Genomic DNA, 27062 nt, shown 5'->3' with positions numbered 1-27062 from the left:
AAAGAGAGAGACAGAGAGACAGAGACAGAGACAGAGAGAGACAGAGAGAGACAGAGAGACAGAGAGAGACAGAGAGACAGAGAGAGACAGAGACAGAGAGATAGAGACAGAGACAGAGAGATAGAGACAGAGAGACAGAGACAGAGAGAGAGACACAGAGAGACAAAGAGAGACAGAGAGAGACAGACAGAGACAGACAGAGAGAGACAGAGACAGAGAGAGAGACAGAGAGACAGAGAGAGACAGAGACAGAGAGAGAGAGAAAGAGATTAAGTACAGTTAGTTTTTCGGGTTTTGGGTTTGTTTTTATTTTTGGTTTTTTGAGACAGGATTTCTCTGTGTAGATTGACTATTAAGTACCGATTTATTTTTATTTATATGCATGTGTGTTGAGAGTGGTGGCCAGAAGAGGGAGTCAATCCTTCCGACCTGCAGCTGGAGTGACAGAGGGCTGAGTGTCCGCAGTCATGGGTGCTGGGGACGAAACTCACGTCCTCTGTAACAGCAGCCAGGACTCTTCACTCCTGAACCATCCTTCCCGCTCCTGGGATGTATTCATTTTAGCCATATTAAGCCATGTCTTGGGGGTCAAGGTTTGCAATGAGTCCAAGGGTCTCTTTAAAAGATAGCCAGTCCTCTATATCATAGCCAAAGGCCAAGAAGCTGTGACGTAATGATCTGATATGTATCAACAGGGATGAAGGTGGTTGGGGACTGGGAGCCCCAGGCTCTGAGTTCTTATTCTGACTTCCTTCAGTTAAAGTACCTTTGCGTCTTCCCTGACGAAAGCAGTGGTGAAGTTCAAGAACCCAAGAGCATGCCCTGGAGATGCTGCACCGTCTTGGGATACCAACGCAGCCAGGAATGGCAGTGAGGACTAGAGATGTGTGCTGGGTCCGGGGATGTCAGTGTAGCTGTGTCTCAGGGGTGCCAGCACTGAGTCTGACATCATTAATGTCAGTGTGACTGTCCCAGAGACGGAAGACAGTCGTCTCTGGAATGTCAATGCAAAACCCAGCTCTCATCGCAAAAGAAAAAAAAAAGATAGTTTATTCTTGAACTAACTAAGAGTGATCGGGCTCGGGAGCACACGTTCAGGTAGCCAAGAATAGCAGGCTGTGTGTAGAAACAACTTCATGATTCTTTTGAAAGAGTCCATAGTTTTAATTGCTGTTTTGCATTTATGTGAAAAGGTCAGACATTTGTTTGTATACATGTATGCATGCGAGTGTGAGTCTCTCTGTGTGTGTGTGTGTGTGTGTGTGTGTATAAGCATGTGTGGAGATCAGAGGACAACCTGCAGAAACTGGTTCTCTCCTCACACCAAAGAACATTCCAGGGATTGAATTCAGGTTATTATGTTTCGTGACTTGAGTCATTGGCCCACTGAGTTTTCTTGCCAGCTGGCCCTCAGGAAGGTTTGTTTCATTGTTGGAGTTAGTTTATTTGCTTTTATTTCTTGAGACTGTGTTTCACTGTGCAACCCCGGCTGGTCTGAAATTTCCTAGGTAAACCATGCTGCCCTAAAATTCACAGAGTTCCCCCTGCCTCTGTGTCCTGAGTGCTGGGATTAAAGGTGTGCACCACCACACCTAGAATCTCGTGAAGTTTTCTGGTAGGTACAAAATAAAGTCATATAAATAAAGCATTTTTCAAATACACTAGTGGGAACATCAGGTAGGTAGGCACGTTTTAACAAAGGGGAGAAATGTCTGCTACAAGTCTCAGATGCTGTCTGAGGACGTTCTCAGCTTTGGGTAGGTGGAAGCTAAGTTACTACATTTTAAAATTTTTCAGCAGATAGCAATGGGTCAAACACAAAGTCAGGGAATGGCTACCAAGAGGACAGAAGATAGCGCCCCCCAATAATTTGGCTCTCAATCTGCCATTCCAACCCATTATACTTAGGAAGTTCTGACCAGTCAGTCAGGTCTGTAGTTTAACACAGGTGTGGCTTGGGCTGGAGAAGGCTCAGCTGGTAAAGCTGCTCGCTGCCAAGCCTGAGGACTTGAGGTTGATTCTCAGGTCCCATATGTGAAGGAGAGAACCATTTTCTGCAAATTGTCCTCTGGCCTCCACCCATGCACAGATGTCTCCCACAGCAAACCGACAATTTAATGCGTTTTGAAAGTCTAAAAGAAGCCTGGTGGTGGTGGCGTCAGTGGTGGTACACCCTTTTAATTAACCTCAGCACTCAGGAGGCGGCGGCAGACAGATCTGAGTTCGAGGCCAGTCTAATCTACAGAGTGAGTTCCAAGACAAGAAACCGTGCTTTGAAAAACAAAACAAAACAAAATAAAAAAAAATCAAGCATTAAAAACTCCCCCAAACAAAACAAAGTTTAAAAGAGAAAGATGCACGCACTGTCTCTTGTTTACAGGAAAGCCAACCTGCTTGTGCCCTTCCCGTAGAGCCCCACCGTTTGGAAGAATTGGTCTCCAGCCTTTGCATTCTGAGTAGCTGGTCTCTTGGGCCCCTCCCCTCACTAAAATGCTCTGCTTCTCACAAATCACACCTCACTCCCGCCAGCCACTGGCCTGAGTTTAAACAGGTGTTGGGGGACATGGGGGTGACATGGGAAGTGGAGACAACAGGCTGGCCCAAACAAAACACTCCCGATTCTCACTTGGGATTCTCAGAGCATGGTGGCACACAGCACAGCTATGCCCTACGGACAAATGGTGACAAGCTTTCTATCCCCATCGCGAGCCTGGAGGGAGACACGCAGCGGAAAATCGTGTAGAAGGTGCCCTTCCCTGCTGTACCTGGAGGTGCTAGGATTCTAGAGCCTCTGGCACAATCCCACCTGATAATCAATGTCACTTACCTCCACTCTCCTTTTCCCATACCACCTGGAAATATGGTCTGGTCTGTGACCTGGGAAGGGGACATATTCCTTTCTGTAAATACACTGGGGTGTGTGGTCAGTGGCTTTGGTGAACTGGAAAAGAACACAATGGCCGTGAGACCGTCTGAGGTGCTGATGCCTTTCTTACCCTTGCTGTGTCCCTCAGCCACCACACAGGGACAAAGCGAATAAGAACCCAGGAAACCAAATAACACAGGAAGGGCATGAGCTAAGGGGCTCAGAGTCATACAGTCATGTTGTATTCAATCCTTTCTACTCCTCCCCCTTCTCCTTTTAGGAAACATTTTTTTAAAATTAATTTTATTCTCATTATTTTAATTTTTTTTCCTTATCTTATGTATATGGGTATTTTGCCAGTCTGTATGTGTGTGCAGTGCCCTCAGAGTCCAGAAGAGGGCATCAGATTCCCCCTGGAACTGGAGTTACAGGTGGTCATGACCTGATGTGTGTGCTGGGAACTGAACCTGTGTCCTCTGGAAAAGCAACCAGTGGCCTCAACCACTGAGCCATCTTTTCAGCCCCTCTGTTGTGGAATGTTCCTTTGCACTGTGTGAAGATATGTCACTGGGAAGATATGCGATTGGTGTAACAAAAAGCTAAGCAACCAATAGTAAGGCAGGAGGTATAGGCAGGACTCCTGGACAGAGAGAACTCGGGGAAGAAAAAGCAGAGTTGCCCACCAGATGTAGCGGGGACAAGACATATAGGGGGAGAGGTAAAAGCCATGAGGCAAGTGGCAACAAGTTGTCTTTAAAACTTACCTTTAACACATTTCAAGCTCTACCTTCCCACCTACCTCCCCATCAGCAATTGTGTTGCTAAAGTCCACACTATTATAGGGACCTATCTGATGGGCATAAAGCAATCTGTAAGCAACTTTCCCAACTAACCCCAATGTCAGTGTTCTGCCAATGTAAACGAAAACCTCAAGAAAATAAAAACTACAGTTTATAAGAAGAAACATAAACAACATAAGAACTATTAAACTATAACCTTCTACCCGTCTTCAGCTACAAGTCTTCTTCAGACTCTTATTGCATTTTATTATTTAATTCTGCAGCTGTGAAAGCTGAGGTTTGATGAAATAGATAAAAGCAACATTTAAAAAGTTCTATTGCATGGTTTAATCGGTTATTAGGTAAGTTTCCTAAGATGAAAACAAGAGTGTGTATTTTAAATACTTAGCACATTTTACTTATCTAAATGCATGGGGCGGGGGAGGGGCAACATGCCATGGCACACATGTGGAGCTCAGTGGACAACATGTAGGAGCCATTTCTCTCTTTCCACCCATGCGGGTTCCAGGGATCAAACTCAGATCACCAGGCTTGCTGTCAGGTACCTTTACACACAGAGCTATCTTGCAAGTCCTGTTTATTTCATTGCTGTTACAAGTTACATCATAATGAGCTGTGCGCTCATTTGGATAGAGCTGCGATTTTTATCTATTTTTCTAAATCGTGTAGGAAGTAACGGGTAGTTACTAATTTTAAATTGTACAGTTACCGGCTTTTATCTTTGTCTCTGTGTTTTCATTTAAGTGGGCTAGCATCCTTTCATTTTCAACTTGCATATCAGTTTCAACTTGAATGATTACCTCAAAGGCAGGTCTCTGGATCTCCAGAGTTCCGAGTGGACAGCCAGCCTCGACTTTTGCTTGTCTGGAAATGTCTTCGTTACTTTCTCAGTTTTGAAGGAAAGTTTTGTGGGCTATAGCAAGCTCAGCTGACAGTCTTTACTTTTTATTACGCTTTGAATTTATGACCACACACCGCTTCTAGATTTTTGCTGAAAGCCTCAACTGACACGCCCTCTGATAAGTCATTGTTACTGCACTGGACAAACCATTGTCCGTGGTGTTTTTTTTTTCCATGTATTTATCTTCCTATCTTTCTTTCTCCTTCCCCCTCTGGACAAGTCATTGTTTGTGATTTTTATTTTCATTTATTTTTCTTTCTTTCTATTTTTCTTCTCTTTCTCTGCCTCCTCTGTCATCTTCTGTAGATTTATTTAGTCTATGAGTATAAGTGTTTTGCCTGCATAGATGTCTGTGTACCACATGAATAGCCTAGTGCCCTTGAAGGTCAGAAAAGGGCATAAGATCCTCTGAACTAGAGTTACAGGTAGTTGTGAGCCACCATGTGGGTGCTGGGAATTGAACCTGGGCCCTCTAAAAGAGTTAAAAAGTACTCTTAACCTCTGAGTCACCTCTCCTGCCTATGCTTTTCATGTTTTTAAGAGTCCATGTGTCTTTGATTTCTAATAGTTTGATTGTCATGACTACCACCAAAGTGTCTGTACATTTATTTTCCTTTGAATTCCTATAACTTCTGGGGTTCATAAAGCTATGCCCTTCCTCAAGCTGTGATAGTTTCAGCCATTGCTATTTTTTTTTTTGAAACAGGATCTTACTCTGTAGGCTAGGTTAGCCACAAACTCACAGAGATACACAAACTTACACAGATCTGCCTACCTCTACCTCCCGAGTGCTGGAATTAAAGGTATGAACATCGGTACTCTTTGTATCTTTAGGAAGGTTGCTAACTTGTTTATTTCTTTGGCATGCTTTCCTTTTCCTTTGTATGCCTAATGATTTTTTTTTTCATTGCTGAAAAAAATAAAAATTAAGAGCACCAACTCTTCCACACTTTGTTGACTATATATAGGCAAGGGGAGGCTTTTTTTTTTTTTTTTTTTTTTTTTTTTTTTTTTTTTTTTTTTTTTTTTTTTTTTTTTTAGCTAGCTTGTCTTTGGGGCCAGTCATCATGAAGGCTGAATTGATTCTCAGGGATCTTCCTGTTGCAGTGGATATGACATCTGCATGCAAGTGCACACACACACGTGCACGCCCATACACACACACAAATTATTGGTTTTAAAGATTTATTCATTACCTCGATTTTACATGTATGAGTATTTGCTTGCATGTATGTAAATTCATCATGTTTATACAGCCCAAGGAAGCCAGAATAGGACATTGGATCTCCTGAAGTTTTGGGTGAGCACAGCCATGGGGGTGGGGCTGGAAACCAAACTCCAGCCCCTTACAAGAACAGTAAGCGCTGAACCATGTCTCCAACCCAGTAAACCACTTTAAAGAAGTACAAAGGTGGTGGTGCATGCCACCTTTAATCTGAGCGCTTGAGAGGCAGAGGCAGGCACCTCTCTGTGAGTTTAAGGTCAGCCTGGTTTAAACAATGAGTTCTAGGACAACCAGGGGTAAGTGGAAAGAATCTTACCTAAAAATAAATAAATAAATAAAAACTAATAAATAATAATAAAATTTAAAAGAGCAAAGGTATTGGGGAATATTCTGCTGCCTTGAAATAGTCCAGTTACAACAGTGCTAGAGGTACAATTGTATCCATACCCTACTATGGTGTCTTTAAGACATGAGGAGGGACCTTAATTATTGTGTGAATGCATCTTTCCTGTAGAGCACGAAGACCATGATGTTCAGACTTAACTGTAGGCTGCCTCCCATTTGAGAAAAGCGGACTTCACTTCTCCCTGAGTGATTTCCCCACGGACTGTCCCTTCTTACCTTCCTGCTTTCTTCCACCCAGTTTCCCACGAGCACTCTCGTTGAGTACTTCTTCTCAATCTGCCAGCCTGGCGTGGAAAATGCCTGAGGAACCGCTGAAGTCACAAACATGGTGAGGCTCCTCCCCACGTCCCTTTGACTGGGCAGATTCAGGGGACAGAGAGGTATTTGGGGGTTATTCGAATGTTCCTTTCCTCATCTGCCTTCCCAGAGTGGGTAGCAGGTGGCCCTCTGTCAAGCTCAGGAAATTTAAAACAAAGTCTGGAGGGCTCACTTTGGAGAGTGATGTGATCTTGGATTCTCTTTGTTGACTGTATCCATGGTGACAGACACTGGCTGCAGACTCTTCTCTAGGCAGCAGTTGATTCTGGAGGAGCAGAGTTGGCCCCACATAAAGAAGCCAGACTAATGGTAGGGAAAGGCTAGGTATCTCTTGTTACAAGAGGGACACCACCCTTGCCGGACTCTTTCATGAGCGTGAGTTGAATTTTAATACTGCTTACTGCTGATATGTGAGCCCATGCTAAGACTCTGCGGTACAGTTCACGCGGCCGTACTATTCGCGAGCGGGGCAAGGGCGTGGAAATGAAAGGAACACACAAGAGACCTGGGTTATTCTTGAGGAAAGAATGCCAAATGCTGTTTATTCAGGCTTAGGAAATCCCTTATATCCCTAGCTGCTGCACAATGGAATTCCCCCCAAGGCAGGTAGAAAATTACCAAACCCAAAATGGAGTAAACAATGGCCCTATAGCTAACCACCAGGGGGGCAGAGGGAGCACAGGAACAAACAGGATGTTTAGCTGGAAAATGGAACAAGGTGTCTGGCCAGAAACTGTTCTCAAGATCAACCCCGGGAGGAGGGCTAGACCCGTGATCTCTATACATTCCCTCACAGCGCCTCTTGGGGGCTGGTGCCATGACAGTATCTGCTTTGTACTTGAAGATGCTGAAGCACACAGAGAGGTTCAGGCACCTAATGTCACCCAGCTAGCTGGTGGACACTTGAGACTTACATCAGTTCCAACTCCTGCTTAAAGCTCGAGCTTCTACCTGTCTGTAACTCTGACTAAGGGAAGAACCCTACATTGTATTTGCAGCGAACACAATATGGTTCATTCATTCAGTCTTCATTCATTCATTCATTCATTCCATAAGCACTTCACATTCTGTGTTTTAGGAGCTAAGGTGAGGTTGCAATGTATTAATGAACAGACCTCGGCTCAGCTAAATGGGACAGAGCCCAAAATTTTGCTTATTCTTTAGTCCAAAGGATCATGAGCCACCAAGATATCTATCTACAGATGGCTGGTTCAGTATGGTGGAGGATGTCTACATGACGCAATGTTCTGGAGCTCTTATGAAAGCCTGGGCTAGGGCAATGTTACGTAACTCAGTGGCAGAGCACTTGCCTAACATGTGAAAAGTCCCATAGTTTAAACCCTAGCAGAGGAAAGGAGGAAGAGGGTGAATAGGAGAGGGAGGGGAAGAGAGAGAGGAAAGAGGCAAAGAGAAAAGGGGAGAGGAGAAAGGAAAAAGGAAAAGGGCTAACCAAAAAAAGATGCCCTAATAAATAGAGGAAACTGTCTGAAATTAAGTTTTAGTTTGTTTCCTGCATTTTGCTTACTTGTGTTTCACATCCATGCCTATTGCCCATGGAGGTCAGAAGAGAATGTCAGATTCCCTGGAAGTGGAGTTATAGAAACCCGGGGGTGCTGGGAATTGAACCTGGGTCCTCTGGAAGATCAGTCAGTGATCTTAACCACTGAGCTATCTGTCCAGCCCTAGAAAAAAAACTTTTGTCTGAAGTAGCCACAGTACAGGCACAGTCATACCACATGGGTGCAAATGCTACATAATCTTAGAAAGGCGCACGTGTGCACGTGCACACACACACACGCACACACACATTAAAAAAAGATACATCTTCACGCTGGAAAGATGGTTCAGAGAGTTAAGTGTTTACCATGCAAGATGAATCATCAAAGTTTGATTTCTGGTAGCCATGGAAGGAGAAACTGATTCCACAACTGGCATCAGATCTCCTGGGACTGGAGTTACAGATGGTTGTGTGCTGCCTGATGCTAGGAGCTGAACCTGGGTCCTCTGTGGCACCAATAAGCGCTCTTAACTGCTGATCTATCTCTGTAGTCTGGGGTATATTATTATTATTATTATTGTTGTTGTTGTTGTTGGCTTTTCGAGACAGGGTTTCTCAGTAGCTATGGAACCAGTCCTGGAACTCACTCTGTAGACCAGGCTGGCCTCGAACTCACAGAGATCCGCCTGCCACTGCCTCCCGAGTGCTGGGATTGAAGGCGTGCACCACCACCACTTGGCCTGAGGTGTATCTTTAATACAAAAAGACTCTAAAACTTAAGAAAATAATATATTTCAGAATAAATAATATTTCCCAACCTGGGATGATGAACATGTGATAGTTGTAGGTGCATTTTAAAAAGTTTGCTCGGGGAGGGGCCAGGTGTCAAAGGTTAAGAGGAGAAGAGCGTACAGGTTTGTAGGTTCTGAGGCGTTCATGAGCAGTGAGGTGTGCAGTAGCTTCATCCCTTGGTCTTCCTAGCAGCACCCTTGACCACTGGTTTGTCGTTTAGCAAGGCCACTTCCTTGGCTTCAATTAGCCTAGCATTTATTACCAAAAAGATGGTATCATAGATGTGGCCTTGACAGTCAATTGTGGTTTGGCGGAGTCTCTTGGTATTGTTCTTTTTAATATGGCATACGCACGGGGACCCTTCATCCAAGACATCCAGCTTCCATCTGGTTAGTGTTTAAAATAATAACTCCATTTTGCTTTTGACAGTTTCTACAAGGCAACGTCTTCTATTACTGAGTGGTAGTTTTGCAGCGATGTGAACAAATACCACTTCATAACAGACGAGAAACAGAGAAAAGGGCACAGAGGAGACCAATACAAAACAGAGCCCCAGAAACAGGCCCTCAGTGACCTCCTTCCCTCAGCGAGGGGCCACCTTCCTCGTTTCACCCCATGACAGATCCCTCAAGGGATCTGAGAACCATCATAGCCACAGCCAGGGAGAACTTCACTAATCTCCTTGATATGTTTAAATTAAACCAATCAAGTTGACAATCAGGACTAATGACCACAGAGCCATCTCCTGATGCCCATGGATAGCCGTTTCCCTAGAGCAGGGGTTTTCAAACTGTAGGGTCTCCATTTTTAAATAAAGTTAATTTTAAAATTGTGTGTATGATGTTTGTGTGCCTGTGCACATGCGCACGCACACACTCATGTGTTCAGGTGCCTATGGAAGCCAGGAGACTGTGTAGAATCCCCTGGAACTGGAGTTACAGACAGACACTGGCGAGCAACTTCATGCATGCTGGAAACTGAACCCGGATCCTTTGCAGCAGAAGTCAGTGCTGTTAACTGCTGGGCCATCTCTCTACCACCCCTCCAGGAGCTCGTTAGAAACACTATATTGAGTGGAGCTCCAACGAGGCTGGCTGTGACCTCCTGTGAGAACAGCTGCCATCTCCTCCAAATGCTGTGAAATCACATCCATGGCTAAAATCTGTCACAGTGCGAATATTTACGTCACAGAATTGGCAAACGCTGTTGTGAGGATTAATTTGGATTGTCAATTTGATTGGATTGGAATCCACCAAGTGATATGCCTCTCGGGGGTGGGAGGTAATTAGCTGAGTGGGGAGACTGTCCCCCACAGTGGGCAGCACCTTTCAGCCCTGGCCCAGAGATAAGGAAATCCGAGAGAAAGACAGGACCACACATGCCAGCCTTCACTTCCTGCCACCGAGTGCCATCTATCCATGGTTGCCACTGCTGTACTCTGCGACCAGGAGAGCCCCGTTTCTTCGGGCTTCCATCCAGTGGCTCTCCAGGAGTTTCCCAGTATTCGGCACCAGACTGCAGCATCCAGCAACATGGACTGAAGGGTCAACAGGTTCTCAGCCTCTTCAGCATGTGGACAGTCATTGTTGGACTAGCCAGCCTGCATCACGTAAGCCAACCTGATAAATCCCCTTTGGTTCTATTGGTTGTGTTCTTCTAGAGAGCCCTGGCTAATACGACTGTACGTTGGGGTGTATCGGCTGACTTTTTATTTCTCAGGCAGCTTCTTATACTTGTCATATTAAAAACCGAATCAGAAATCTTAAATAGACTTATAAGTTTTAAACTAGGAAAAGCAAATGACATCATTAACTTTATTTCCTCAGACAAGAATGTGTACGAAGAATGGTATGATTTTATGTATTTATTTTTTGCATATTTTTATAGTGCCTGCGTTTGATAAGAATCAGTTGAATTCTCACTCAAATTCTTCTGCTTTCATCTTTGGGAAAGGAAGCAAGCTTCATGCCCTGACATAATTAATTACTTATATAGATGATACATAATTTGACACATAATTAGAAGAGAGAGAGAGAAGCCCTTACATAAAACCCTTGTAGGTAACTGCAATTTTTTGTTTTGCTTTGAGACCAAGTCTCACTCTGTAGCTCTGACTGTCCTGGAACTGGATGCACGAACCAGGCTGGCCTTGAACTCACAGAGATCCACTTGCCTCGGACTCCTGAACTCTGGAATTGAAGGCTTGCCCCACTGCATTCCGTGGACATGTTCTTTCCGGACATTGTGATATCTAGGTGTGTATATCCCCAGCTCCTGAAGCGGCTAGAAGCCTCCCCTACCAAAATTCATCGTAAATCCTCTTCAGTCAGTTCCGACTTTTTACGGCAGTGAGCTGACTGTAGGTGCACTCCTGGTAGAGTCAGAGCCAAGGGGTCAGAGGTCAAAGGCTGAATTAACCACAATATATGATGTGTTCAGCATTCCTATAAGGCACCCGAAAAGCTAGAAATGGATGGGTTCAGAGAGCTTCCGGAGTGGCAAGATACCTCCAAACCCCCTTCCCTTGGATAGAAAGAGCTGCACTGTGGGCACTTCTGGATCTTGTCCAAACGCGTGATCAAAAGAGCTACAAACGGGCCACTGAGACGGCTCGGTGGGTAGAGGCACTTGCCAACGATGGCCCGAGTTCTGTCCGAGGACGGCTTGGTTGAAGGAGAGACCAGCTGGTCGTGTTTATCCTCTGATTGCCACACTTTCTAATTCCCTCCTGTGTCTCTGACCTCCCGTGTGAGATCATCTTTCTTTTCTCCTGAAGAATAAGCTTCCTTTTCAATTCAGTTTTGATTGCAGCAAACTCCCCTTGTTTCTGTTTTATCTGAAAACATCCTGCTTGCTCACTTTTATTGAGCACCAAATTCTTCTCGATGGCTAATTTTGCTCACACTTTGAACAGATCATTCCACTCTTTCCTGATTTTACCCTGCCGACATTTTATCCACTAAGTCATCTCACCAATGAAGTAGTTGGGTTTTTGTTTGGTTCAATATTTATTTATTAGTTTTTGGTTTCGAGACAGGATCTCGCTCTGTGACTCCCGGAATTCGCTCTGTAAGACTAGGCTGGCCTGGAAACCACTGAGATCCTCTTGCCTCTCCCTCCCAAGTGCTAGGACTAAAGGCGTGTGCCATTGTGTCTGGCCCAACAATTGTTTTCAGTCTTCTCTCTTGGGTTCTCTGCAGCTTCATTCTGGTATGTGTTGGGGTGAATTGCTTTATGCTACGTGTGTACTACTTTGATCTGTGGATAAAATTTTCAAGTGTTCAGGAAGCTTTCGGGTGTTGTCAAGTATGGAATCCACCCTCCTTCTCCTCCCCTTCTGGCAGACAATAGGCACCTGTTATATGCCGTCACTATGCCTGCAGTGCCCTGTGCCCTTTGATATTGTCTAGTCCTCCATCCCTTCATACTGATTCAAACGCTTCTACCTAGAGTCCACCTCACATACATCTTCTTCAGATACATCTAATACGAAATAAAACCCATAAGCACCCAAGTATTTGGTACATATCTGTAATTCCCAACATTTAAATGACCAAGTCAGGAAGATAACAAGTTTAAGAAAAGCCTGGGCTAAGTTTTCCAAAAATAAAATAATGTTGTGGTTTTTTAAAAAATATTCTTAAGTTTTAGAATTTCTGTTTGATTCATGTACACACTACACACACACACACAGAGAGAGAGAGAGAGAGAGAGAGAGAGAGAGAGAGAGAGAGAATTTGTTACGTTGCTTTTACAGTTCTACTTTTTTTTTTTTTTTTTTTTTTTGGTTTTTCGAGACAGGGTTTCTCTGTGGTTTTGGAGCCTGTCCTGGAACTAGCTCTTGTAGACACCAGGCTGGTCTCGAACTCAGAGATCCGCCTGCCTCTGCCTCCCGAGTGCTGGGATTAAAGGCGTGCGCCACCACCGCCCGGCAACAGTTCTACTTTTTTTTTTTTAAAGATTTATTTATTTATTATGTACACAGTGTTCAGCCTCCACATATGCCTGCAAGCCAGAAGAAGGCACCAGATCTCTTTACAGATGGTTGTGAGCCACCATGTGGTTGCTGGGAATTGAACTCAGGACCTCCGGAAGAGCAGTCCGTGCTCTTAACCTCTGAGCCATCTCTCCAGCCCCAACAGTTCTACTTTTTAATTGTTTGTTTTACTTTCCAAAAGTTCAGGTCACCATTTGTAGTTTTATCCTAGTTTTCAAGTTCAGACTTTACCTTCTTGGGGATGCTCAGATGCTCAGGTAGCCTGTGAGACAATTGTCTTTCTTCTTCCTAACTGCAGTTCACCTCTCCCCACTCCTTCCAGTTCCTCCACCTCCCCTCTCTCCCAGGTTCATTCCTTTCCCTTGGGGTGGGAGGACAAGCCTTCTAGGGATACCAACTGAGCATGGCATCACGAGTTACAACAACTCGGCACAAACCCTCCTATCAAGGTTGCATAAAGCAATTCAGTCCCAGGCACAGGCAAAAGAGTCAGAAACAGCCCTACTTCCCACTGTTAGGACTCTCACAAGAACACCAAGTAACACAACCACACCTTATATACAGAGGACCTAGCAGAGAGTCACACAGGGTCTGTGTTTGAGAAGCTTTAATTTTATTTTATATGTATGTGTGGGTACCTGCATGAATGTATGAACCTCAAGTGCATGCAGTTACTGCAAAGGCCAGAAGGAGGCGCTGGATTCTCTGAACCCGGGAGCCTAACCCAGGTCTTCTGCAAGAGCAGTTTAAACTCCTAACTGCTGGGCTGGCCTCTTCCTCTTCCTTCTTCCCTCCCTTTTTCTCTCCCTCCCTCTGTCCTTCCCTTCCTTTTCTCTCCCTCCTTTTATTCTTTCCTTTTCTATAATTTCAGCAGATTCATATTGCCAGCCCCCCTTTTTTTCTCATCTGAAGTCCCTGGCCTCCAATGGCACCTGCTCGCCCCTATACATAAGCTTCCCCCTACATACACACAGTTAAGAATAATAATAACAAATCTTTAAATAAATGGTTCTGTAGTGATGACATATGTAGAATGTTATTTCATTTTAATAGAGACTCTCCCCCTGCCCAGGCGGGTTTTTTTTTTTTTTTTTATTGTTTGTGAGGTTTTGTTTTTTGTGCTGGAAATTGAACCCAGGGCCTTGCTCTGCCAGTGAAACAGCAGCTCTGTCCTTCTTTGAGGATTTCCCTAGAAATAAAAATACTTAGAAACTGAACCCCAGGCCCTCTCTTATCTAATCCAACCTTGTATGGCAATTTTCAAAACAAGACAACCAGTTGTGGCATTAGGGGGTAGGAGTTCAGGTCAGAGAATAGAACAAGCCCTGGCAGGTAGCTTTCTGCAGGCTGGAGCTGGCTCACTGACTCCAAATGTCCTTTGCTCTGGAAGTAAAAGCAAGGATGTCGGAGGTAAAACACTAACTTGTTTATTTGAGTTAGGGACTGTGATAAGAGAAAGGGGATTAGGGTTGGGGAGGTGGCTCGTTGGTTAAGCACTTTCTGCTATTCCAGAAGACCCGAGTTTGTCAGACAGCCTTTAACTTCCAGCTCCAGGGGATCCCAGTGGCTTCCTTGGGCATCTTTCTCTTTCTCCTTTAGACTGGATCCCCAACCTGTAGAATGGTGTTACTCACCCTCAGCTCTGCTAATCCAGAAATCCTCTCCCAAACACGCTCAGATAACTGCTTCCATAGTTACTCTAAATCTCACCAAGGTCAATCACTGGATCTGGTGAGACGACTCAGTGGGTAAAGTCCACCGCTGCCAAACCTACAAACCTGAGTTAAGACTGTCACAGTCTCCTAACTCAAATAAACAGTAGTTAGTGTTTTACCTCTGACAACCTTGCTTTTACCTCCAGAGCAAAGGACCCCTGGATGTACATTCCAACACACAGATACATACATAATTTAAAAAATAATAAATGAAACTAAGATAATATCTTTACTAAGTTAGATTTCTAAGATAAATTGTTGGCTGAAACAGCACAAAACAGACAACAGGTAGAGAATAGTGTATTTTAGGCAATTGTGTTAGTCAAAATCATCTCTCAAAATAATATATATTTTCTATAGGTACATATGTAAATATGGGGAAGCAGGTTTTAAGAGATTTGTAATATCACATTAAAAAAAATCAAAGCAGCTGGGTGTGGTGGTGGTGGTGGCAGGCCTTTAATCCCAGCCCTCAGGAGGCAGAAGCAGGCAGATCTTTGAGTTTGAGGACAACCTGGTCTACAGAGTGAGTTCCAGTAGAGCTATAGCTACACAGAGAAATAGTACTTTGAAAAAAACAAAACAAAATTACATAAAATCAAAGTGGGAGCCAGGTATAGTGATGCACACAGAATCTCTCCCTAACACTCATGCAGGCCAGTTCACAAGTGCCTGTAACTCCAGTTCCAGGGGATCCGATGCCCTCTTCTGTGCCTGCCTCCAGGCACTGAACTTGTGGTGCACATACATACTTGCAGGAAAACCTTCATACAGGTAAAAATGAGTAAACTTTATTTTTTTAAAGTAAAGGCTAGCCATATTTCTAATATTTTAAGGTTTTACATGAAAGGAAGCTGTATTTCATGAGTCACTAATGTAATTGGAAAGTGCTTGGCTTTGGTCCTGCACCTAGGGCCTCCTACATGCTGGACAAGCCCCCCACACCTTCTGTCTTCAGGTCAATTTTATTTAAAGTCAGGAAATTGGGACGTTCTGATTTCAGGAATACCAAGTTCTAAATTTTCTTCCCTCAGGAAGAGTTTGCATCTCTGTCTCATTGAGGTTAGGTTTGGCCCTGTGCCTGTTCTGGCCATGTGAGCAGAAGCCAAGCTCGTCTCTCAGAGCAGAAATTTGGATAGATGGGTGAGGATTACCATACTCTTTTCCTTTTACCACAAAACCAAAGATATTTTGGCTAGAGCCTGCCCCTTACCCTATTGGGGTGGCTGCGGGTGGGAGTGGAACTCCTCTTTGACCTACAAAGGCCCTGCGATGTGAAAAATAGATTATTGCTGTCATAGCCCCAGGGACTGTGGAGCCATTAGTACAGCCTGACCTATCTTTGCTAACCCTAAGGATAAGATGATCAAGCAAGCAGTTACTTGGAGCAGAGTTCAAGGGGACAAAGAGATGAGGGCCACGGAGTCTTGTTTGTCACAGACAGTGGAGGCAAAGTGGGGCGCAGAGCAGCAGAGACACATCTGACTCGTTCCGATGTGTCCCAAGTTTTCTCTCAGTTGTCTGCTGCTCAGAGAAAGCACTGGGGGTGGGCTTGGAATGTAGCTAGCCTAGCATGCATGAAACCCCAGGTTTGAGTCCCAGCACTGTATAACTTGAATATGGTAATGCACACTCGCAATCTCTGCTCAGGCTAGGAGGACCTTAGCTATAGAACAAATTCAAGGCCAAGTTAGAATACACGAGACCCTGTCTGATGGGGGAAAAAAAGCAAATTGGGATGCAGTTCTCGGTCCTTTATCAGATGGTTCTGGCCATGAGCTGGCATGCAGGGCTTTCTAGAGAAGTACTTGGAATTTACTGAGAAAATGCTCTCAGTTTGAATCTGGGTCTAAATGTATGTGGGTCTCCACCTCCCCTAAGAGCTCTCAACTGGCCACCTTAGTAGTGAATTCAAGGAGGCTCCTACACTGGGCAAAGCTGGTCTCAGAGACAGCTGTAGTCAAGAAAGCAGAGGATCCAGAGAGTGAAAATACTCGATGATTTCAGCCTTAGTCAAGTCAGATCATATCTGATACCTGTGTATGAGGAGTGACTCAAGAGGACAGGCCTGGTGTCGCCGTTATTTTAATGAATAATAACAAAGAAAAGAACTTCATTTCTTGGCTAGTAGGCCATGGGGTACAAACAAGAGTTTTCTTGTCAGGCTATGGTATACAGTGAGGTATACACATAAACAGTGGTATACACATAGCCTTGGGCATTGAATCAATCAACTGGAGACTGGGGGGAAATCAAGAGATTGGCGTTATTAATTTCTCAGAGCCTCAGTTGCCTCATTTTAAAAGTAATTTTTGAGAGCATTAGATATAATCTGTAATTCATCAATTGGAAGGCTGAGGCAGAAGGATCACTGTGAGTTCGAGATCAGCTTGAGTTACATAGTGAGTTTTAGGTCAGTCTTTGCTATAGAGTATGAGCCTGTCTCCCCAAAATAATATTCACTTTGAAGCCAAGCAAGAGGAACACCATGAATGCAAGGGCAGCCTGGGCTATAAGATGAGACCCTGTCTCAAATTAAAATGGAAAGAAGGAAAGGAAGGAAGGAAGGAAGGAAGGAAGGAAGGAAGGAAGGAAGGAAGGAAGGAAGGGAGAAAGGAGAAAGAGAGAGAGACAGAGAGAAAGAGAGCAAGTAAGCAGGCACTACTGTGTAGATTTATAGAACTGATGTAAAGATCAAGGAGGTTCAATACTGTGCACACGAGGAGTTGGCCCCCGTGAATGTGTTGCAATGATGACAGAGATGAATGGGTTTGCAGAGAGGTGTACCCATTTGATACTAGGGTCCCCGGCCAGCTACTAAGGTAAAAGTCCTTTCTCTCTTTCTTCATCTCCAGAGGAAAGACATTGTGGAAATGTACCCTCAGCCCTAGGATGTCCCCAGCCATTTCCACTGGGCAGTCTCCCAGTAGCTTATCAATTTTCCCTCCTCCCAATAGAAGAGACAAGTACCCATATATCCAAAAGGCCAATCCACACTCCTTGTGCCTCCAGTGGCTGGGGTAACACACCAGTCTGAAGACCCACTCAGCCTCAACTCGAAGGCCTGTCTCAGAGAGGACCAGGTTCCCAGGATCCCATTACTTCCTACAGTGCATATTTTCCATGGCTGGTTCCTATGTTTCTCCAAAGCCAGCTGCTGGCCAGTTGTGAATGGCCCAAGAAGCCACCTCATCATATTTCAGCCCAGTCAACTGAAAGCAAGTTAAGACATGCCTGGATTCCATGGTCAGTGGACTTGGGTGCTGGCCTTTGAAAGCTGCTGGTCAACAAGGGGCAGATCCTCCTAAAGACAGCAGGACCATGTGCTCATCCCCTTCAAAGGGATTTTCACTTCCAAGGGGCAGCAGTTGGTCGTCTTGTCTCTGGCACATTTTGCCACTTCCGTGAAACTTGATTCAATTGGACCTCTATGTCTCTTCCATAATAGAGGGAACACTCATGCCTACCCAACACCCATCTAAGCTTTCCACTAGGGAAGTACTCACTGCGTCCTCGCCCTCACCCCTGGCTCAGTCCAAATACCAGGGAGGCTCCTCCATATTTGTTGTGGAATATTGTTTTAAGATGTGTCACATTTGTTTATGCTGTGGAACATCTGGGGACTGACGCAAAGATGTGTTGTATTCTTTTATGTTGTATTTGCTTAATTCTGTGAAGTTGTGTTACTTTACCTGTCTAAAACACCTGATTGGTCCAATAAAGAGCTGAATGACCAAATAGCCGGGCAGAAAGAGAGAAATAGTTGGGGTTGGCAGGCAGAGAGAATGAATAGGAAGAGAAACCTGAGTTCAAAGATCGAGGGGCGAGAAAAAAAGGGGCCAGCCACACACAGCCACATAGCCAGACAGCCAGACATGCAATAAGAAGGAAAGGAAAGATATACAGAAACAGAAAAAGGTAAAAGCCCAGAGGCAAAAGGTAGATGGGATAATTTAAGAAAAGTTGGCAAGAAACAAGCTATTGCCGAGCATTTATGAGAAAGAAAGTAACTCTATGTGATTTATTTGGGAGCTGGGTGCCAGGCCTCCCAAGGAACCAAAGAGTAAAAAACAGCCAACTACATATATTCTACTCCAAGGATAGCATAGACTTTGGACTGCGCAGTTATACAAACAAAGTCTATTTCTTTGTTTGTAACCACAGCACACAGCTCAAGAAAACCAGTAGAATCAATAAATTGCTTTGAAATTTTTGTTGAGTCAGCTGAGGAAAATGGATATGCCCATATGAACATAACTCTTAAAGAACTTAGTAGGGAATTGTTAGGGGTACCACACAGAGAGATGAAGACACCAGCATGAGGTAGATAAGGGCAGAAATAAGAGAGGGTAAGTTAGTGCTCTTATCTTAAAATCCCTCCATCAGACCACACCTGATTTATACCTGAGATTCACAGCTACATATGCCAATCCACTTTATGGCTAATTGGAGCAATATTTGTTGATTCCTTGTCTTAAAACAAATAGTTCGCACTAACGCATCTATTCCGTTGGCTGTGAATGTGGTCTGAGTTGGGTTGAACTCAGCTTCCTTCTGGTCTTATTATGATACTACTTTAGGGTCATTTTTTTGGGAATTCAACTCTGATACCAGAACTTCTAAGTTCTCCTAGGCATACAACTCTGGCTATCTTTATCCATCTTTATAGAAGAGCCATGTTGATGTAAGATGCCCTTCTGTATGCTGTGAATATGTGTCTCCCTCATTGGTTGATGAATAAAGCTGATTTAACCGGTGACCAGGCAGAATAGAGCCAGGTGGGAAATCCAAAGATACAAAGAGAAAGAAGGCAGAGTCAGGCATACACCATGTAGCAGCCAAAGGAGTACCATGCAAGGGTATCACTGGTAAGCCATGGCCATGTGACGATATACGAATTAATAGAGATGGGTTAATTTACTTGTGAGAGCTACTCAGTAATATGCCTAAGCCATTGACCAAACAATTACAATTAATACTGAGCCTCTGAGTGGTTATCTTATAAGTGGTTACGAGGACTGGTAGGCAGAGGGAAACCGTTCCACTGGGCCCAGACAAGGAGAAAAGTCTCCATTTATACCATGTACCATGGAGAATCTGTCTATTGTCTCATAGCTTTCAGTTCAAGAAAGTGGGGCACCCAGAAAGTGTCACCACCACCACTGACCACCCACCACCCAACAGACTTGGACACCAGAGTTCTACATCCTGAGCCACACTGGCAAAGCTCAGCGAGACTGTACACAACACACCCGTTTTCTTCCAGGTCAAGTCTAACAGCTACACCTATCATACAGTCTCAATCAGCCTAGACAGCCTGACTTCTAGCTAAGGGGATTATAGACAAGCTTCATGCAGATTCAGTCTCTCAAATGGATGCTGAAGATGGTCAGCTCAGACTTTCCCCAAGAGTGAACAAGGACATAGAGTCTCTCTGCATTCTCCCCAGGCTGTCTCTTCTCTATTCGTCATAAAGAGCATACACTGTACTCTTCTAGGACCCAGACTAGGTTGGTGGAGCCACCACAGGAAGGGATGAGGGTCACAACTTCCTAATAAACTGGATAACCACATCCATAATTCTTGAGGAGCAAGGGAAAGTCAAGAAGCCAAAGTCAAGGGTATTAAGCACTCCATGGAAACCATCCTCCATGTGGTGCCATGTCACAGGCACCCCCAGATCTTCCAGCCTCTTCTTGTATAAGAGGGAATGGTCCCGAAGCAGGTCATACTCGCAGCTCACAATGCAGGTTTCTGGGAGCCGAGACACTATATCATCTTCTGCGATGAGGGGCGAGCACACTGAGTTCAGTATGAGGTTTGTCTCCTGGTAAGCGTCTTCATTCACAGGTCCTGGGGGTGTGTATTGGTAGCCTCGCTTCTTAAACCTCTCTGGGATGTTTTCTGAGCCCAACCACTTTCTGTATTTCTCCCAGACTTCCGGAGGCAAATGGGTACCGTTCTTGATGGCATTTTTCCAGGAAGTCCTCAAGTCTAGGTGGCAGCACCAACAGTAAAAGGCCAGATTCCAAGAGAGCAGTGGGATGTTGGCGTTCTGTTGATAAGAAGGACCCCGAAAATCTATGCTTTGCAGTGAAGAGTAGATCAAAATCTGAGCCCGGATCTGGGGAAGATCTGCTTGCTTCAGAAATTCTTGACAAACCACAGTGGCTGCGTTCCCTCCCACGCTGTCACCACAGACCACAACCCGAGCTGGGTCCACTCCATACACCTGCAACGACTTCAGAAACTGGGTGGTGGCTGCTATACAGTCGTCTTTCATCACTGGGTACTTGTACTTGGGAGACTTTCTGTATCTGAAGTGGAATCAAGGACCAGAGATTATGTTCGATGCCCAGTCAAACCCAAAGGACCCTTGTCTAACACCTCGTATCTCAGATCCCTTTTTTGACACCTGAACAGGAAGAGATACGCAAGGACCCAAACACACAGTAGACATAAAGCCTTCACGCCTGCCACTCGGGCTCGGAGGAAGCAATTGCACTTGAAAATGGATGTGATATTGTTCAGATGTTCCACTGGGCATGCAGGGCACTGCTGGCTTTAGGTAGAGGAGATGCTATGTCTGCTATGGACAGGGCTGTTAGACCTAAGGAACTCTTCGAGCCCAAATCAAAGTGCCATCCCCATTCCCACCAGCCTTCAAAAGACAGGGTAAAATGATGCCTTAATCCACAGATATTTCATGCACCAAGGCAGGGGCTTCAGTCCACCGTCCCTCTCTCCTCTGTTCCTTGCTTCTCTTTACTGGGTCCTCACAGCCCAGCCCTCCCCCATTCTCCTCTCCAGTTCCATCTGCTTCAGGTTCAAACTCCAGACACTGTCACTCCAAACCAGGGCTGTCTGCTTTATGTGTTCCATTAGCCCCTTTCTCACCCGACTGCCAAAACAACAGAGCCGCAGTCCTTGGACAAACGTAAGCATATGTTGTGGTGCGTTCCTGTCAAACAAATCAAACGTCACATGTATTAGGACATTTTCCTCTCTACAACCCTGTGGCCATTCTCCTCTTGTAAACAGAGTGCCTAAGTTAGCTGAGCAGCCATAAAATAACCTCTGACTGTTGAGTAAATATCCTTCCAACTCCTCACTGTTTTGCTTCTGTGGGGTGCGAGGACAGCATTCTCCAAGATGCCCATGACCCACTGAGCATCAACACTTATCAAAAGTGGGTAGATCACAGTGGCTCAGTGTGTGACAGTGGTATCCTCACATCAATTTAGGAAGAGGTCAGACCATTGCACAGTATACCACCAAAGTGATCTGTACCTACTAATTGTTCTGAGTTTTCTTGGGCATAACGTTAAACCATCTACCAGGGAGAATGACCATCCTTTCTTTAAGATTTATTTTACGTTTCCTGTTGTGGATATGTTGTACACACATGTGTGAAGGTGTGTCAGGCAGTTGTATGATGTCATAGATGGGTGTTAGGAACCAAACTTGGGTCCTTTGGAAGAGCCACAAGTGCTCTTACCTACAGAGCCATCTCTCCAGCTCCTACAAGGTGACCATTCTTTAAGCCCACTTAGCAGGATGACAAGCGCCTTAAAGAAGCCAGAAAAAAAAACTTTCTTACTTAAGCTCCCTAGGATGGTCCCACCACCATGGAAGAAGATGATGCCAGGCCTAAGAGTGGAGGAGTGTTCCTTAGGCTGGTATAGTTTCACAGGGATTGTCCCAAAGCGAAGATCCGTGACCACAACATCAGGATCTCTCTTGAGTGGCCTCAGATCATGCACAAAACTGGCAAACTGGGGTGCATAACACAGTCCCAGCTTCTCAAAAATCATCCCCTGTTAGAGAGAGAAGAGACAAGGGGTTAAGATTATGTGTCAGCCATTTTGCATGCAACCCGGAGCCGGTCAGACACACCTACCCTCCCCAGGATCAGACAGAACCACAGACATGCATTTCCGCTCTCTCTCAGCCTCCTCATGAGGCATCTGCAGTTAAAGCCACACCTACCCAGGCCCATGTGGCCCCATCACCAGACAGACTCCTCTCAGCCACACTCTTCCTAGACACTTTACCTGCCAGACACGACAAACTAGGCTTCTGGCTAATGCATGAGGCTCCCTTTTGAAGACTCCTGCTCTACCTGGGGTCTGGGTGTGGCCTTCTCTCCAGGGAAGACAGCCTGGGTCTCCCAAATACGTATTGCTATGGAGATGATGTTTTTGAAGAGGGAGGTGTTTTCTCGTCTTTCCAGGGCATTTACTGAAATCTTTCTGGAAAAAGAAAGGCTTTTCTCTTTAAGAAAAATTAAGAATGAGGGTAGAAGTAGGAAGGTGTATGTGTTTGACCACATGGTCAGTGATGTCAATACCAGTGGTGGCAAATGAGGCTTCTTCGGGTTATTGTGTTATTTTTGAGATCAAGGTAAATGTTTCCAAAAGAAATTAAAGAACAACATTCTTCTATATTCATAGACCAGTGTCTCACTCCACCATCACCAGAAAAGCTTCCTCCTACAGGAGGTGGGAATAAATACAGAGACCAACAACTGGGAAATATGCAGAAAGTGAGAGACCTTGGAACACTCTGTTCTAAATGGGATGTCTCCATCAAAGCCCTTCCCCAAGGGCACAGGAGGAAGAGGTAAGTGCTGGTGGGGATAGCTGATGCCAAGGAAACCGTGTCTTCTGGCAGAATAAGACTGGTACATATATGAACTCACATAGACTGTGGCAGCATGCACAGGGTCCAAGCTAGATAGGGTCCCAGTGCTGAGAGGGGAAGTGGATACCAGCCCCATCCCTAACCAAGGGGAAGTGGACACCAGCCCCATCCCTAACCAAGACACTATCTCCAATTCACAGCCACTCAAAAAAGAACAGAGTTTTCTCTAATGGAGTCTCTTTGGGTATATACACCATACTTAAGGGCAGTTCCATACCCAGAAGTAGATGGGCAACACAGAATAACTCAATGATGTTTTTAGAAAGGTTTTGTCTCATAATGCTTTTTGGGGGCTTTAAAAACAAACAAACAAACAACAAAAACCCAACTTTGCTTGTATTTTGATTATCTATTATGGTTTTCAGTTTCGTATTTGTGTGTTTGTGTATGTTTCTCTTGTTTTTTCTTTTTTTTTCTCCTGCTTTTTCTTTGATTTTTACCCCTTCCTATTTTTCTTTTTCTTTATTTCTTTCATTTTCTTATTTTCAGGTAGGGTTTCTCTGTGCAACCTTAGCTGTCCTGGAACTCAGTCTGTAGACCAAACTGGTCTCCAACTCAGAGATCCCTGCTTCCCAAGTGCTGGGATTTAAGGTGTGCACCACCACCGCCCAGCTTCTGTCTGTTTTTCTATTTGCTTTTATTCTGGTTTGTTTGTTCTTCATTGGTCTGTTTGTTTTCTAAAGAAAGAGAGAAAGGAGGGATGGAGTCAAATGGGTGGGGAAATAGGGAGAATCTGAGAGGAGATGAGGGAGAGGAAACATGAATGGAATATGCTGTATGAAAAATCATTTTCAAACAAATAAATAAGCGGGCACTCTCCGGATCTTTCCAGTAGTTTCTAGTCCTAAATCATAGCCCTCTGGACTGTGATTGAAGCCTGTGGACTCACCTCAGAACATTTTTTTTTCCTTTTGGTATGTATACAGTGTCTGGGGTATATGTGGTGTATGTATTTACTAATGCAGGTATATGCACATCTGTGTGTATGATGAGAGCAGAGGTCAACACTAGGTGTCTTTCCTCGACTGCATCATCTTTGTTTAATGATTTATTATTTTAGTGTATTTATTTATTTGTGGGTGTGTGTGTGGGTACACATGAGCCACAGTACATGGTCAGAGATCAGAGGACAGCTTGGCAGAGTCTGTTCCGTCTTCCACCATGTGGGACCCAGGGATAGGACTCGGGCCATCAGGGTGGTGCCAACTGACATTAGATACCGCACCATCTCACAGACCCATCTAGTTTATTTTTTGAGACAGGATCCCTTACTGATCTCATCAGTTAGACTAGGTAGGCTGGCCAATGAACTTCAAGGATTCTCTTGTCTCTGTGCCTCCCTCCGTTCCCCGGGCACAGGCTTAAACCATCATGCCAGGTCTGTGCTTGGCTTCTCATGATCTGAACTCAAGTTCCCATGCTTGGGCAGTGGGCACATTACAGGCTGCACCTTCTTCTCAGCGCCACAGAATATTCCTTAAAATATATCATAAATACAAGAAATTCATCCAGGAAGGCAGTTTCGTCTGCATGGAGCCATCAGACAAATAATATGTACGCTGTAACGATGCACACGCTTGAACATGTGCACACACATGAACATGCCGTTGGACAGAACCCTGGTCTCAAAGGGATAAGGCCACCACTTTCTGTAGCACACAAAATAATCCCTCAGTCAAAACATTTGTTATTCTTCTTATGAGAGAGTTACAGTTCTGCCCTGGAGACCATGTTCTGCTAACCTCCAGGCTCCTAACCCCCATTGGCAGGAGATGCTGTAGAGGTTAGCAGTGAAAAGGGGGTAATTTGTATCCTTACTCATCAAAGCTATGGGCTGCTTGCATTCTGACCCTTGAGTAAGCAAATCCATGTCTCCCCCTCTGCCTTGCTGTGCTTTTTCCTCCTGGGTCGGGCGCCTGTATGAAATCCTTTGCAGCTAGAGTCCTTTAGGCCAGCCCTTGCCCTCTGCTACCATGGACTGCAAGCTCCCTGGAGGGAGACTCTGCCTCTTTTATCCGCCCCCCCCCCCCCCCCCCCCCCCCCCCCCCCCCCCCCCCCCCCCCCCCCCCCCCCCCCCCCCGCCCCCCCCCCCCCCCCCCCCCGCCTATCTCTGGGCTCAGATCCTGGGCCAGGACACACAGTGGTTGCTTAACATCCATTACAGAAAGAATCAACAGTAACAACGGGTGATGTGTAAGCAGGTCTTACCCTAGCCCAGATGTTGCAATATGCCCTCTGGATAGCTCAACTCTGGGATCCTCGAGAAATGTCAGGCTGTAGGGGCTGCTATGATTCCCTGTTTAGCACACAGGGAAACTGAGTCATGATAACTAGGAACCTGGACTGTAGACTACAGAAGAAAATGACAGAGGGAAAATCATGGATTCTAGTCTGGCCGTGTGTAAAAGCAGGCCAGGTGTGCTGTTTGTTTTAAATGTGCCAGTATATTACACTTGCCATAATGATTTCCAGTTGCATCAATTTCCTAAAAATACTCCCTCTCTCTTTAATGCTTGAATAAAACTCTATTGTGTCTGAGTGTGGTGGTGCACACCTTTAATCCCAACACTCAAGAGACAGACACAGGCAGACATCTCTGCAGTTTCAGGCAAGCCTGGCCTATATAGTGAGACCTTGTCTCGTTTCTTTTTCTTGTGCCTTTCCTCCTGTGTGTTTTCTTCATCCATTCATCTCTTGATCGATGTCTAGGGTGGTTTCCGTTCCTGCCTATTGTGAATAGAGCAGCAGTGAACATGGATGCTCAGATGTCTGTGTGGTAGGAGACACGGTCCTCGGGGTGTTAGAGTAAGTGAGGTGACCCAGATTCAGAAGGACAGAAACCATGCTCTCTCTCTCTCTCTCTCTCTCTCTCTCTCTCTCTCTCTCTCTCATATCTGGATCCTACCTCGTCATTTTTATGCGTGTGTGTAAAAATGGTTGAGAGTGTGGCTGTGAGCTAGAAATAAGAAGGGGGCCGTGAGAAGGGAGAAACCCATACCCATAACGTAAATGAATTTTACTGTTTTTTAAAAAGTGTGTTCTAGCTGGAATCATCCTTGCGATGACTGGGAGTTTCTCTAGTGCCAGGTTTCTTGCTAACCCCATAATGGCTCCCTCAAAAAAATATCTCTTTCCTTGCTCTCATCTCTGTCCTTCCTCCATCTCAACTACCCCATTCCCTCAAGCTCTCCTCCCTGCTTCCCTCTCCCCTCCTCTTCTCCTTCTGCCCCCCCTTTCCCTCAACCCCCATGCTCTCAATTTTATCAGGTGATCTTGTCTATTTATCCTTCCCAGGAAGAGCTATGTATGTTTTTCTTAGGGTTCACCTTGTTCCTTAGCTTCTCTAAAATCATGAACTTTAGGCTCAATCTCCTTTGCTTTACATATCCACTTGTGAGTTAGTACATACCATGTTCATCATCTTTCTGGATCTGGTTACCTCACTCAGGATGTTTTTTCCTAGTTTCATCCATTTGCATGCAAATTCCAAGCCCTAAGCAATAGAGGAGAGGGTGCCTGAACTGGCCTTACTCTGAAGTCAGACTGAAGACTATCTTACATATCACCATGGAACCTTCATCCAGCAACTGATGGAAAAAGAGGCAGAGACCCGCAGCAGAACTCTGGGCTGAACTTCAAAAGTCCAGTTGAAGAGTGGGAGGAGTGAGAATATGAACAAAGAGGTCAAACCATCATTGGTACACCCACTGAAACAGTCTACCTGAGCTAATGAGAGCTCACCAACTCCAGCCAGAAGGAACCAGCATAGGTTCAAACTAGTCCCTCTGAGTGTGGATGACAGTTGCATGGCTGGGGCAGACTGCAGGGCCACTGGCAGTGAC

The 27062-nt window shown here is 45.0% G+C and overlaps 2 protein-coding genes and 1 long non-coding RNA gene across 3 annotated transcripts in view; 1 reads left to right on the top strand and 2 right to left on the bottom strand.

Moving 5' to 3' along the window:
• Window positions 1-6862, bottom strand: part of Cfap107 (cilia and flagella associated protein 107) — an 11030-nt gene extending 4168 nt beyond the window's left edge. Inside the window, exons 1-2 of the mRNA XM_050153406.1 lie at window positions 6414-6862; window positions 2828-2941 (exon numbers count right to left, since the gene is read on the bottom strand). Of these exons, the coding sequence (XP_050009363.1) occupies window positions 2828-2941; window positions 6414-6524 (225 nt within the window). The 5' untranslated portion in view covers window positions 6525-6862. The remainder of the gene's footprint in view (window positions 1-2827; window positions 2942-6413) is intronic.
• The window catches only part of LOC126508263 (uncharacterized), a 27775-nt gene extending 713 nt beyond the window's left edge, over window positions 1-27062 (top strand). The window contains exons 2-5 of the long non-coding RNA XR_007593760.1: window positions 6436-6525; window positions 9235-10414; window positions 22971-23139; window positions 26684-27062. This is a non-coding gene — a long non-coding RNA (uncharacterized lncRNA). The remainder of the gene's footprint in view (window positions 1-6435; window positions 6526-9234; window positions 10415-22970; window positions 23140-26683) is intronic.
• Window positions 18848-22971, bottom strand: Aadacl3 (arylacetamide deacetylase like 3). The gene is made up of 3 exons (XM_050153407.1): window positions 22118-22971; window positions 21415-21478; window positions 18848-20834 (listed from the first exon to the last, which is right to left on the bottom strand). The coding sequence occupies exons 1-3, from the start codon at window positions 22329-22331 to the stop codon at window positions 20060-20062; spliced, it is 1053 nt and encodes a 350-aa protein (XP_050009364.1). The 5' UTR covers window positions 22332-22971; the 3' UTR covers window positions 18848-20059.

This window comes from Alexandromys fortis, unplaced genomic scaffold (assembly GCF_014885135.2).
Source record: "Alexandromys fortis isolate MF-2015 unplaced genomic scaffold, M_Fortis_MF-2015_v1.1 scaffold_88, whole genome shotgun sequence".
Lineage (NCBI taxonomy): Eukaryota > Metazoa > Chordata > Mammalia > Rodentia > Cricetidae > Alexandromys > Alexandromys fortis.
The sequence above is the reverse complement of the archived record's forward strand: the minus strand, read 5'-3'. Positions and strand labels throughout refer to the sequence as shown.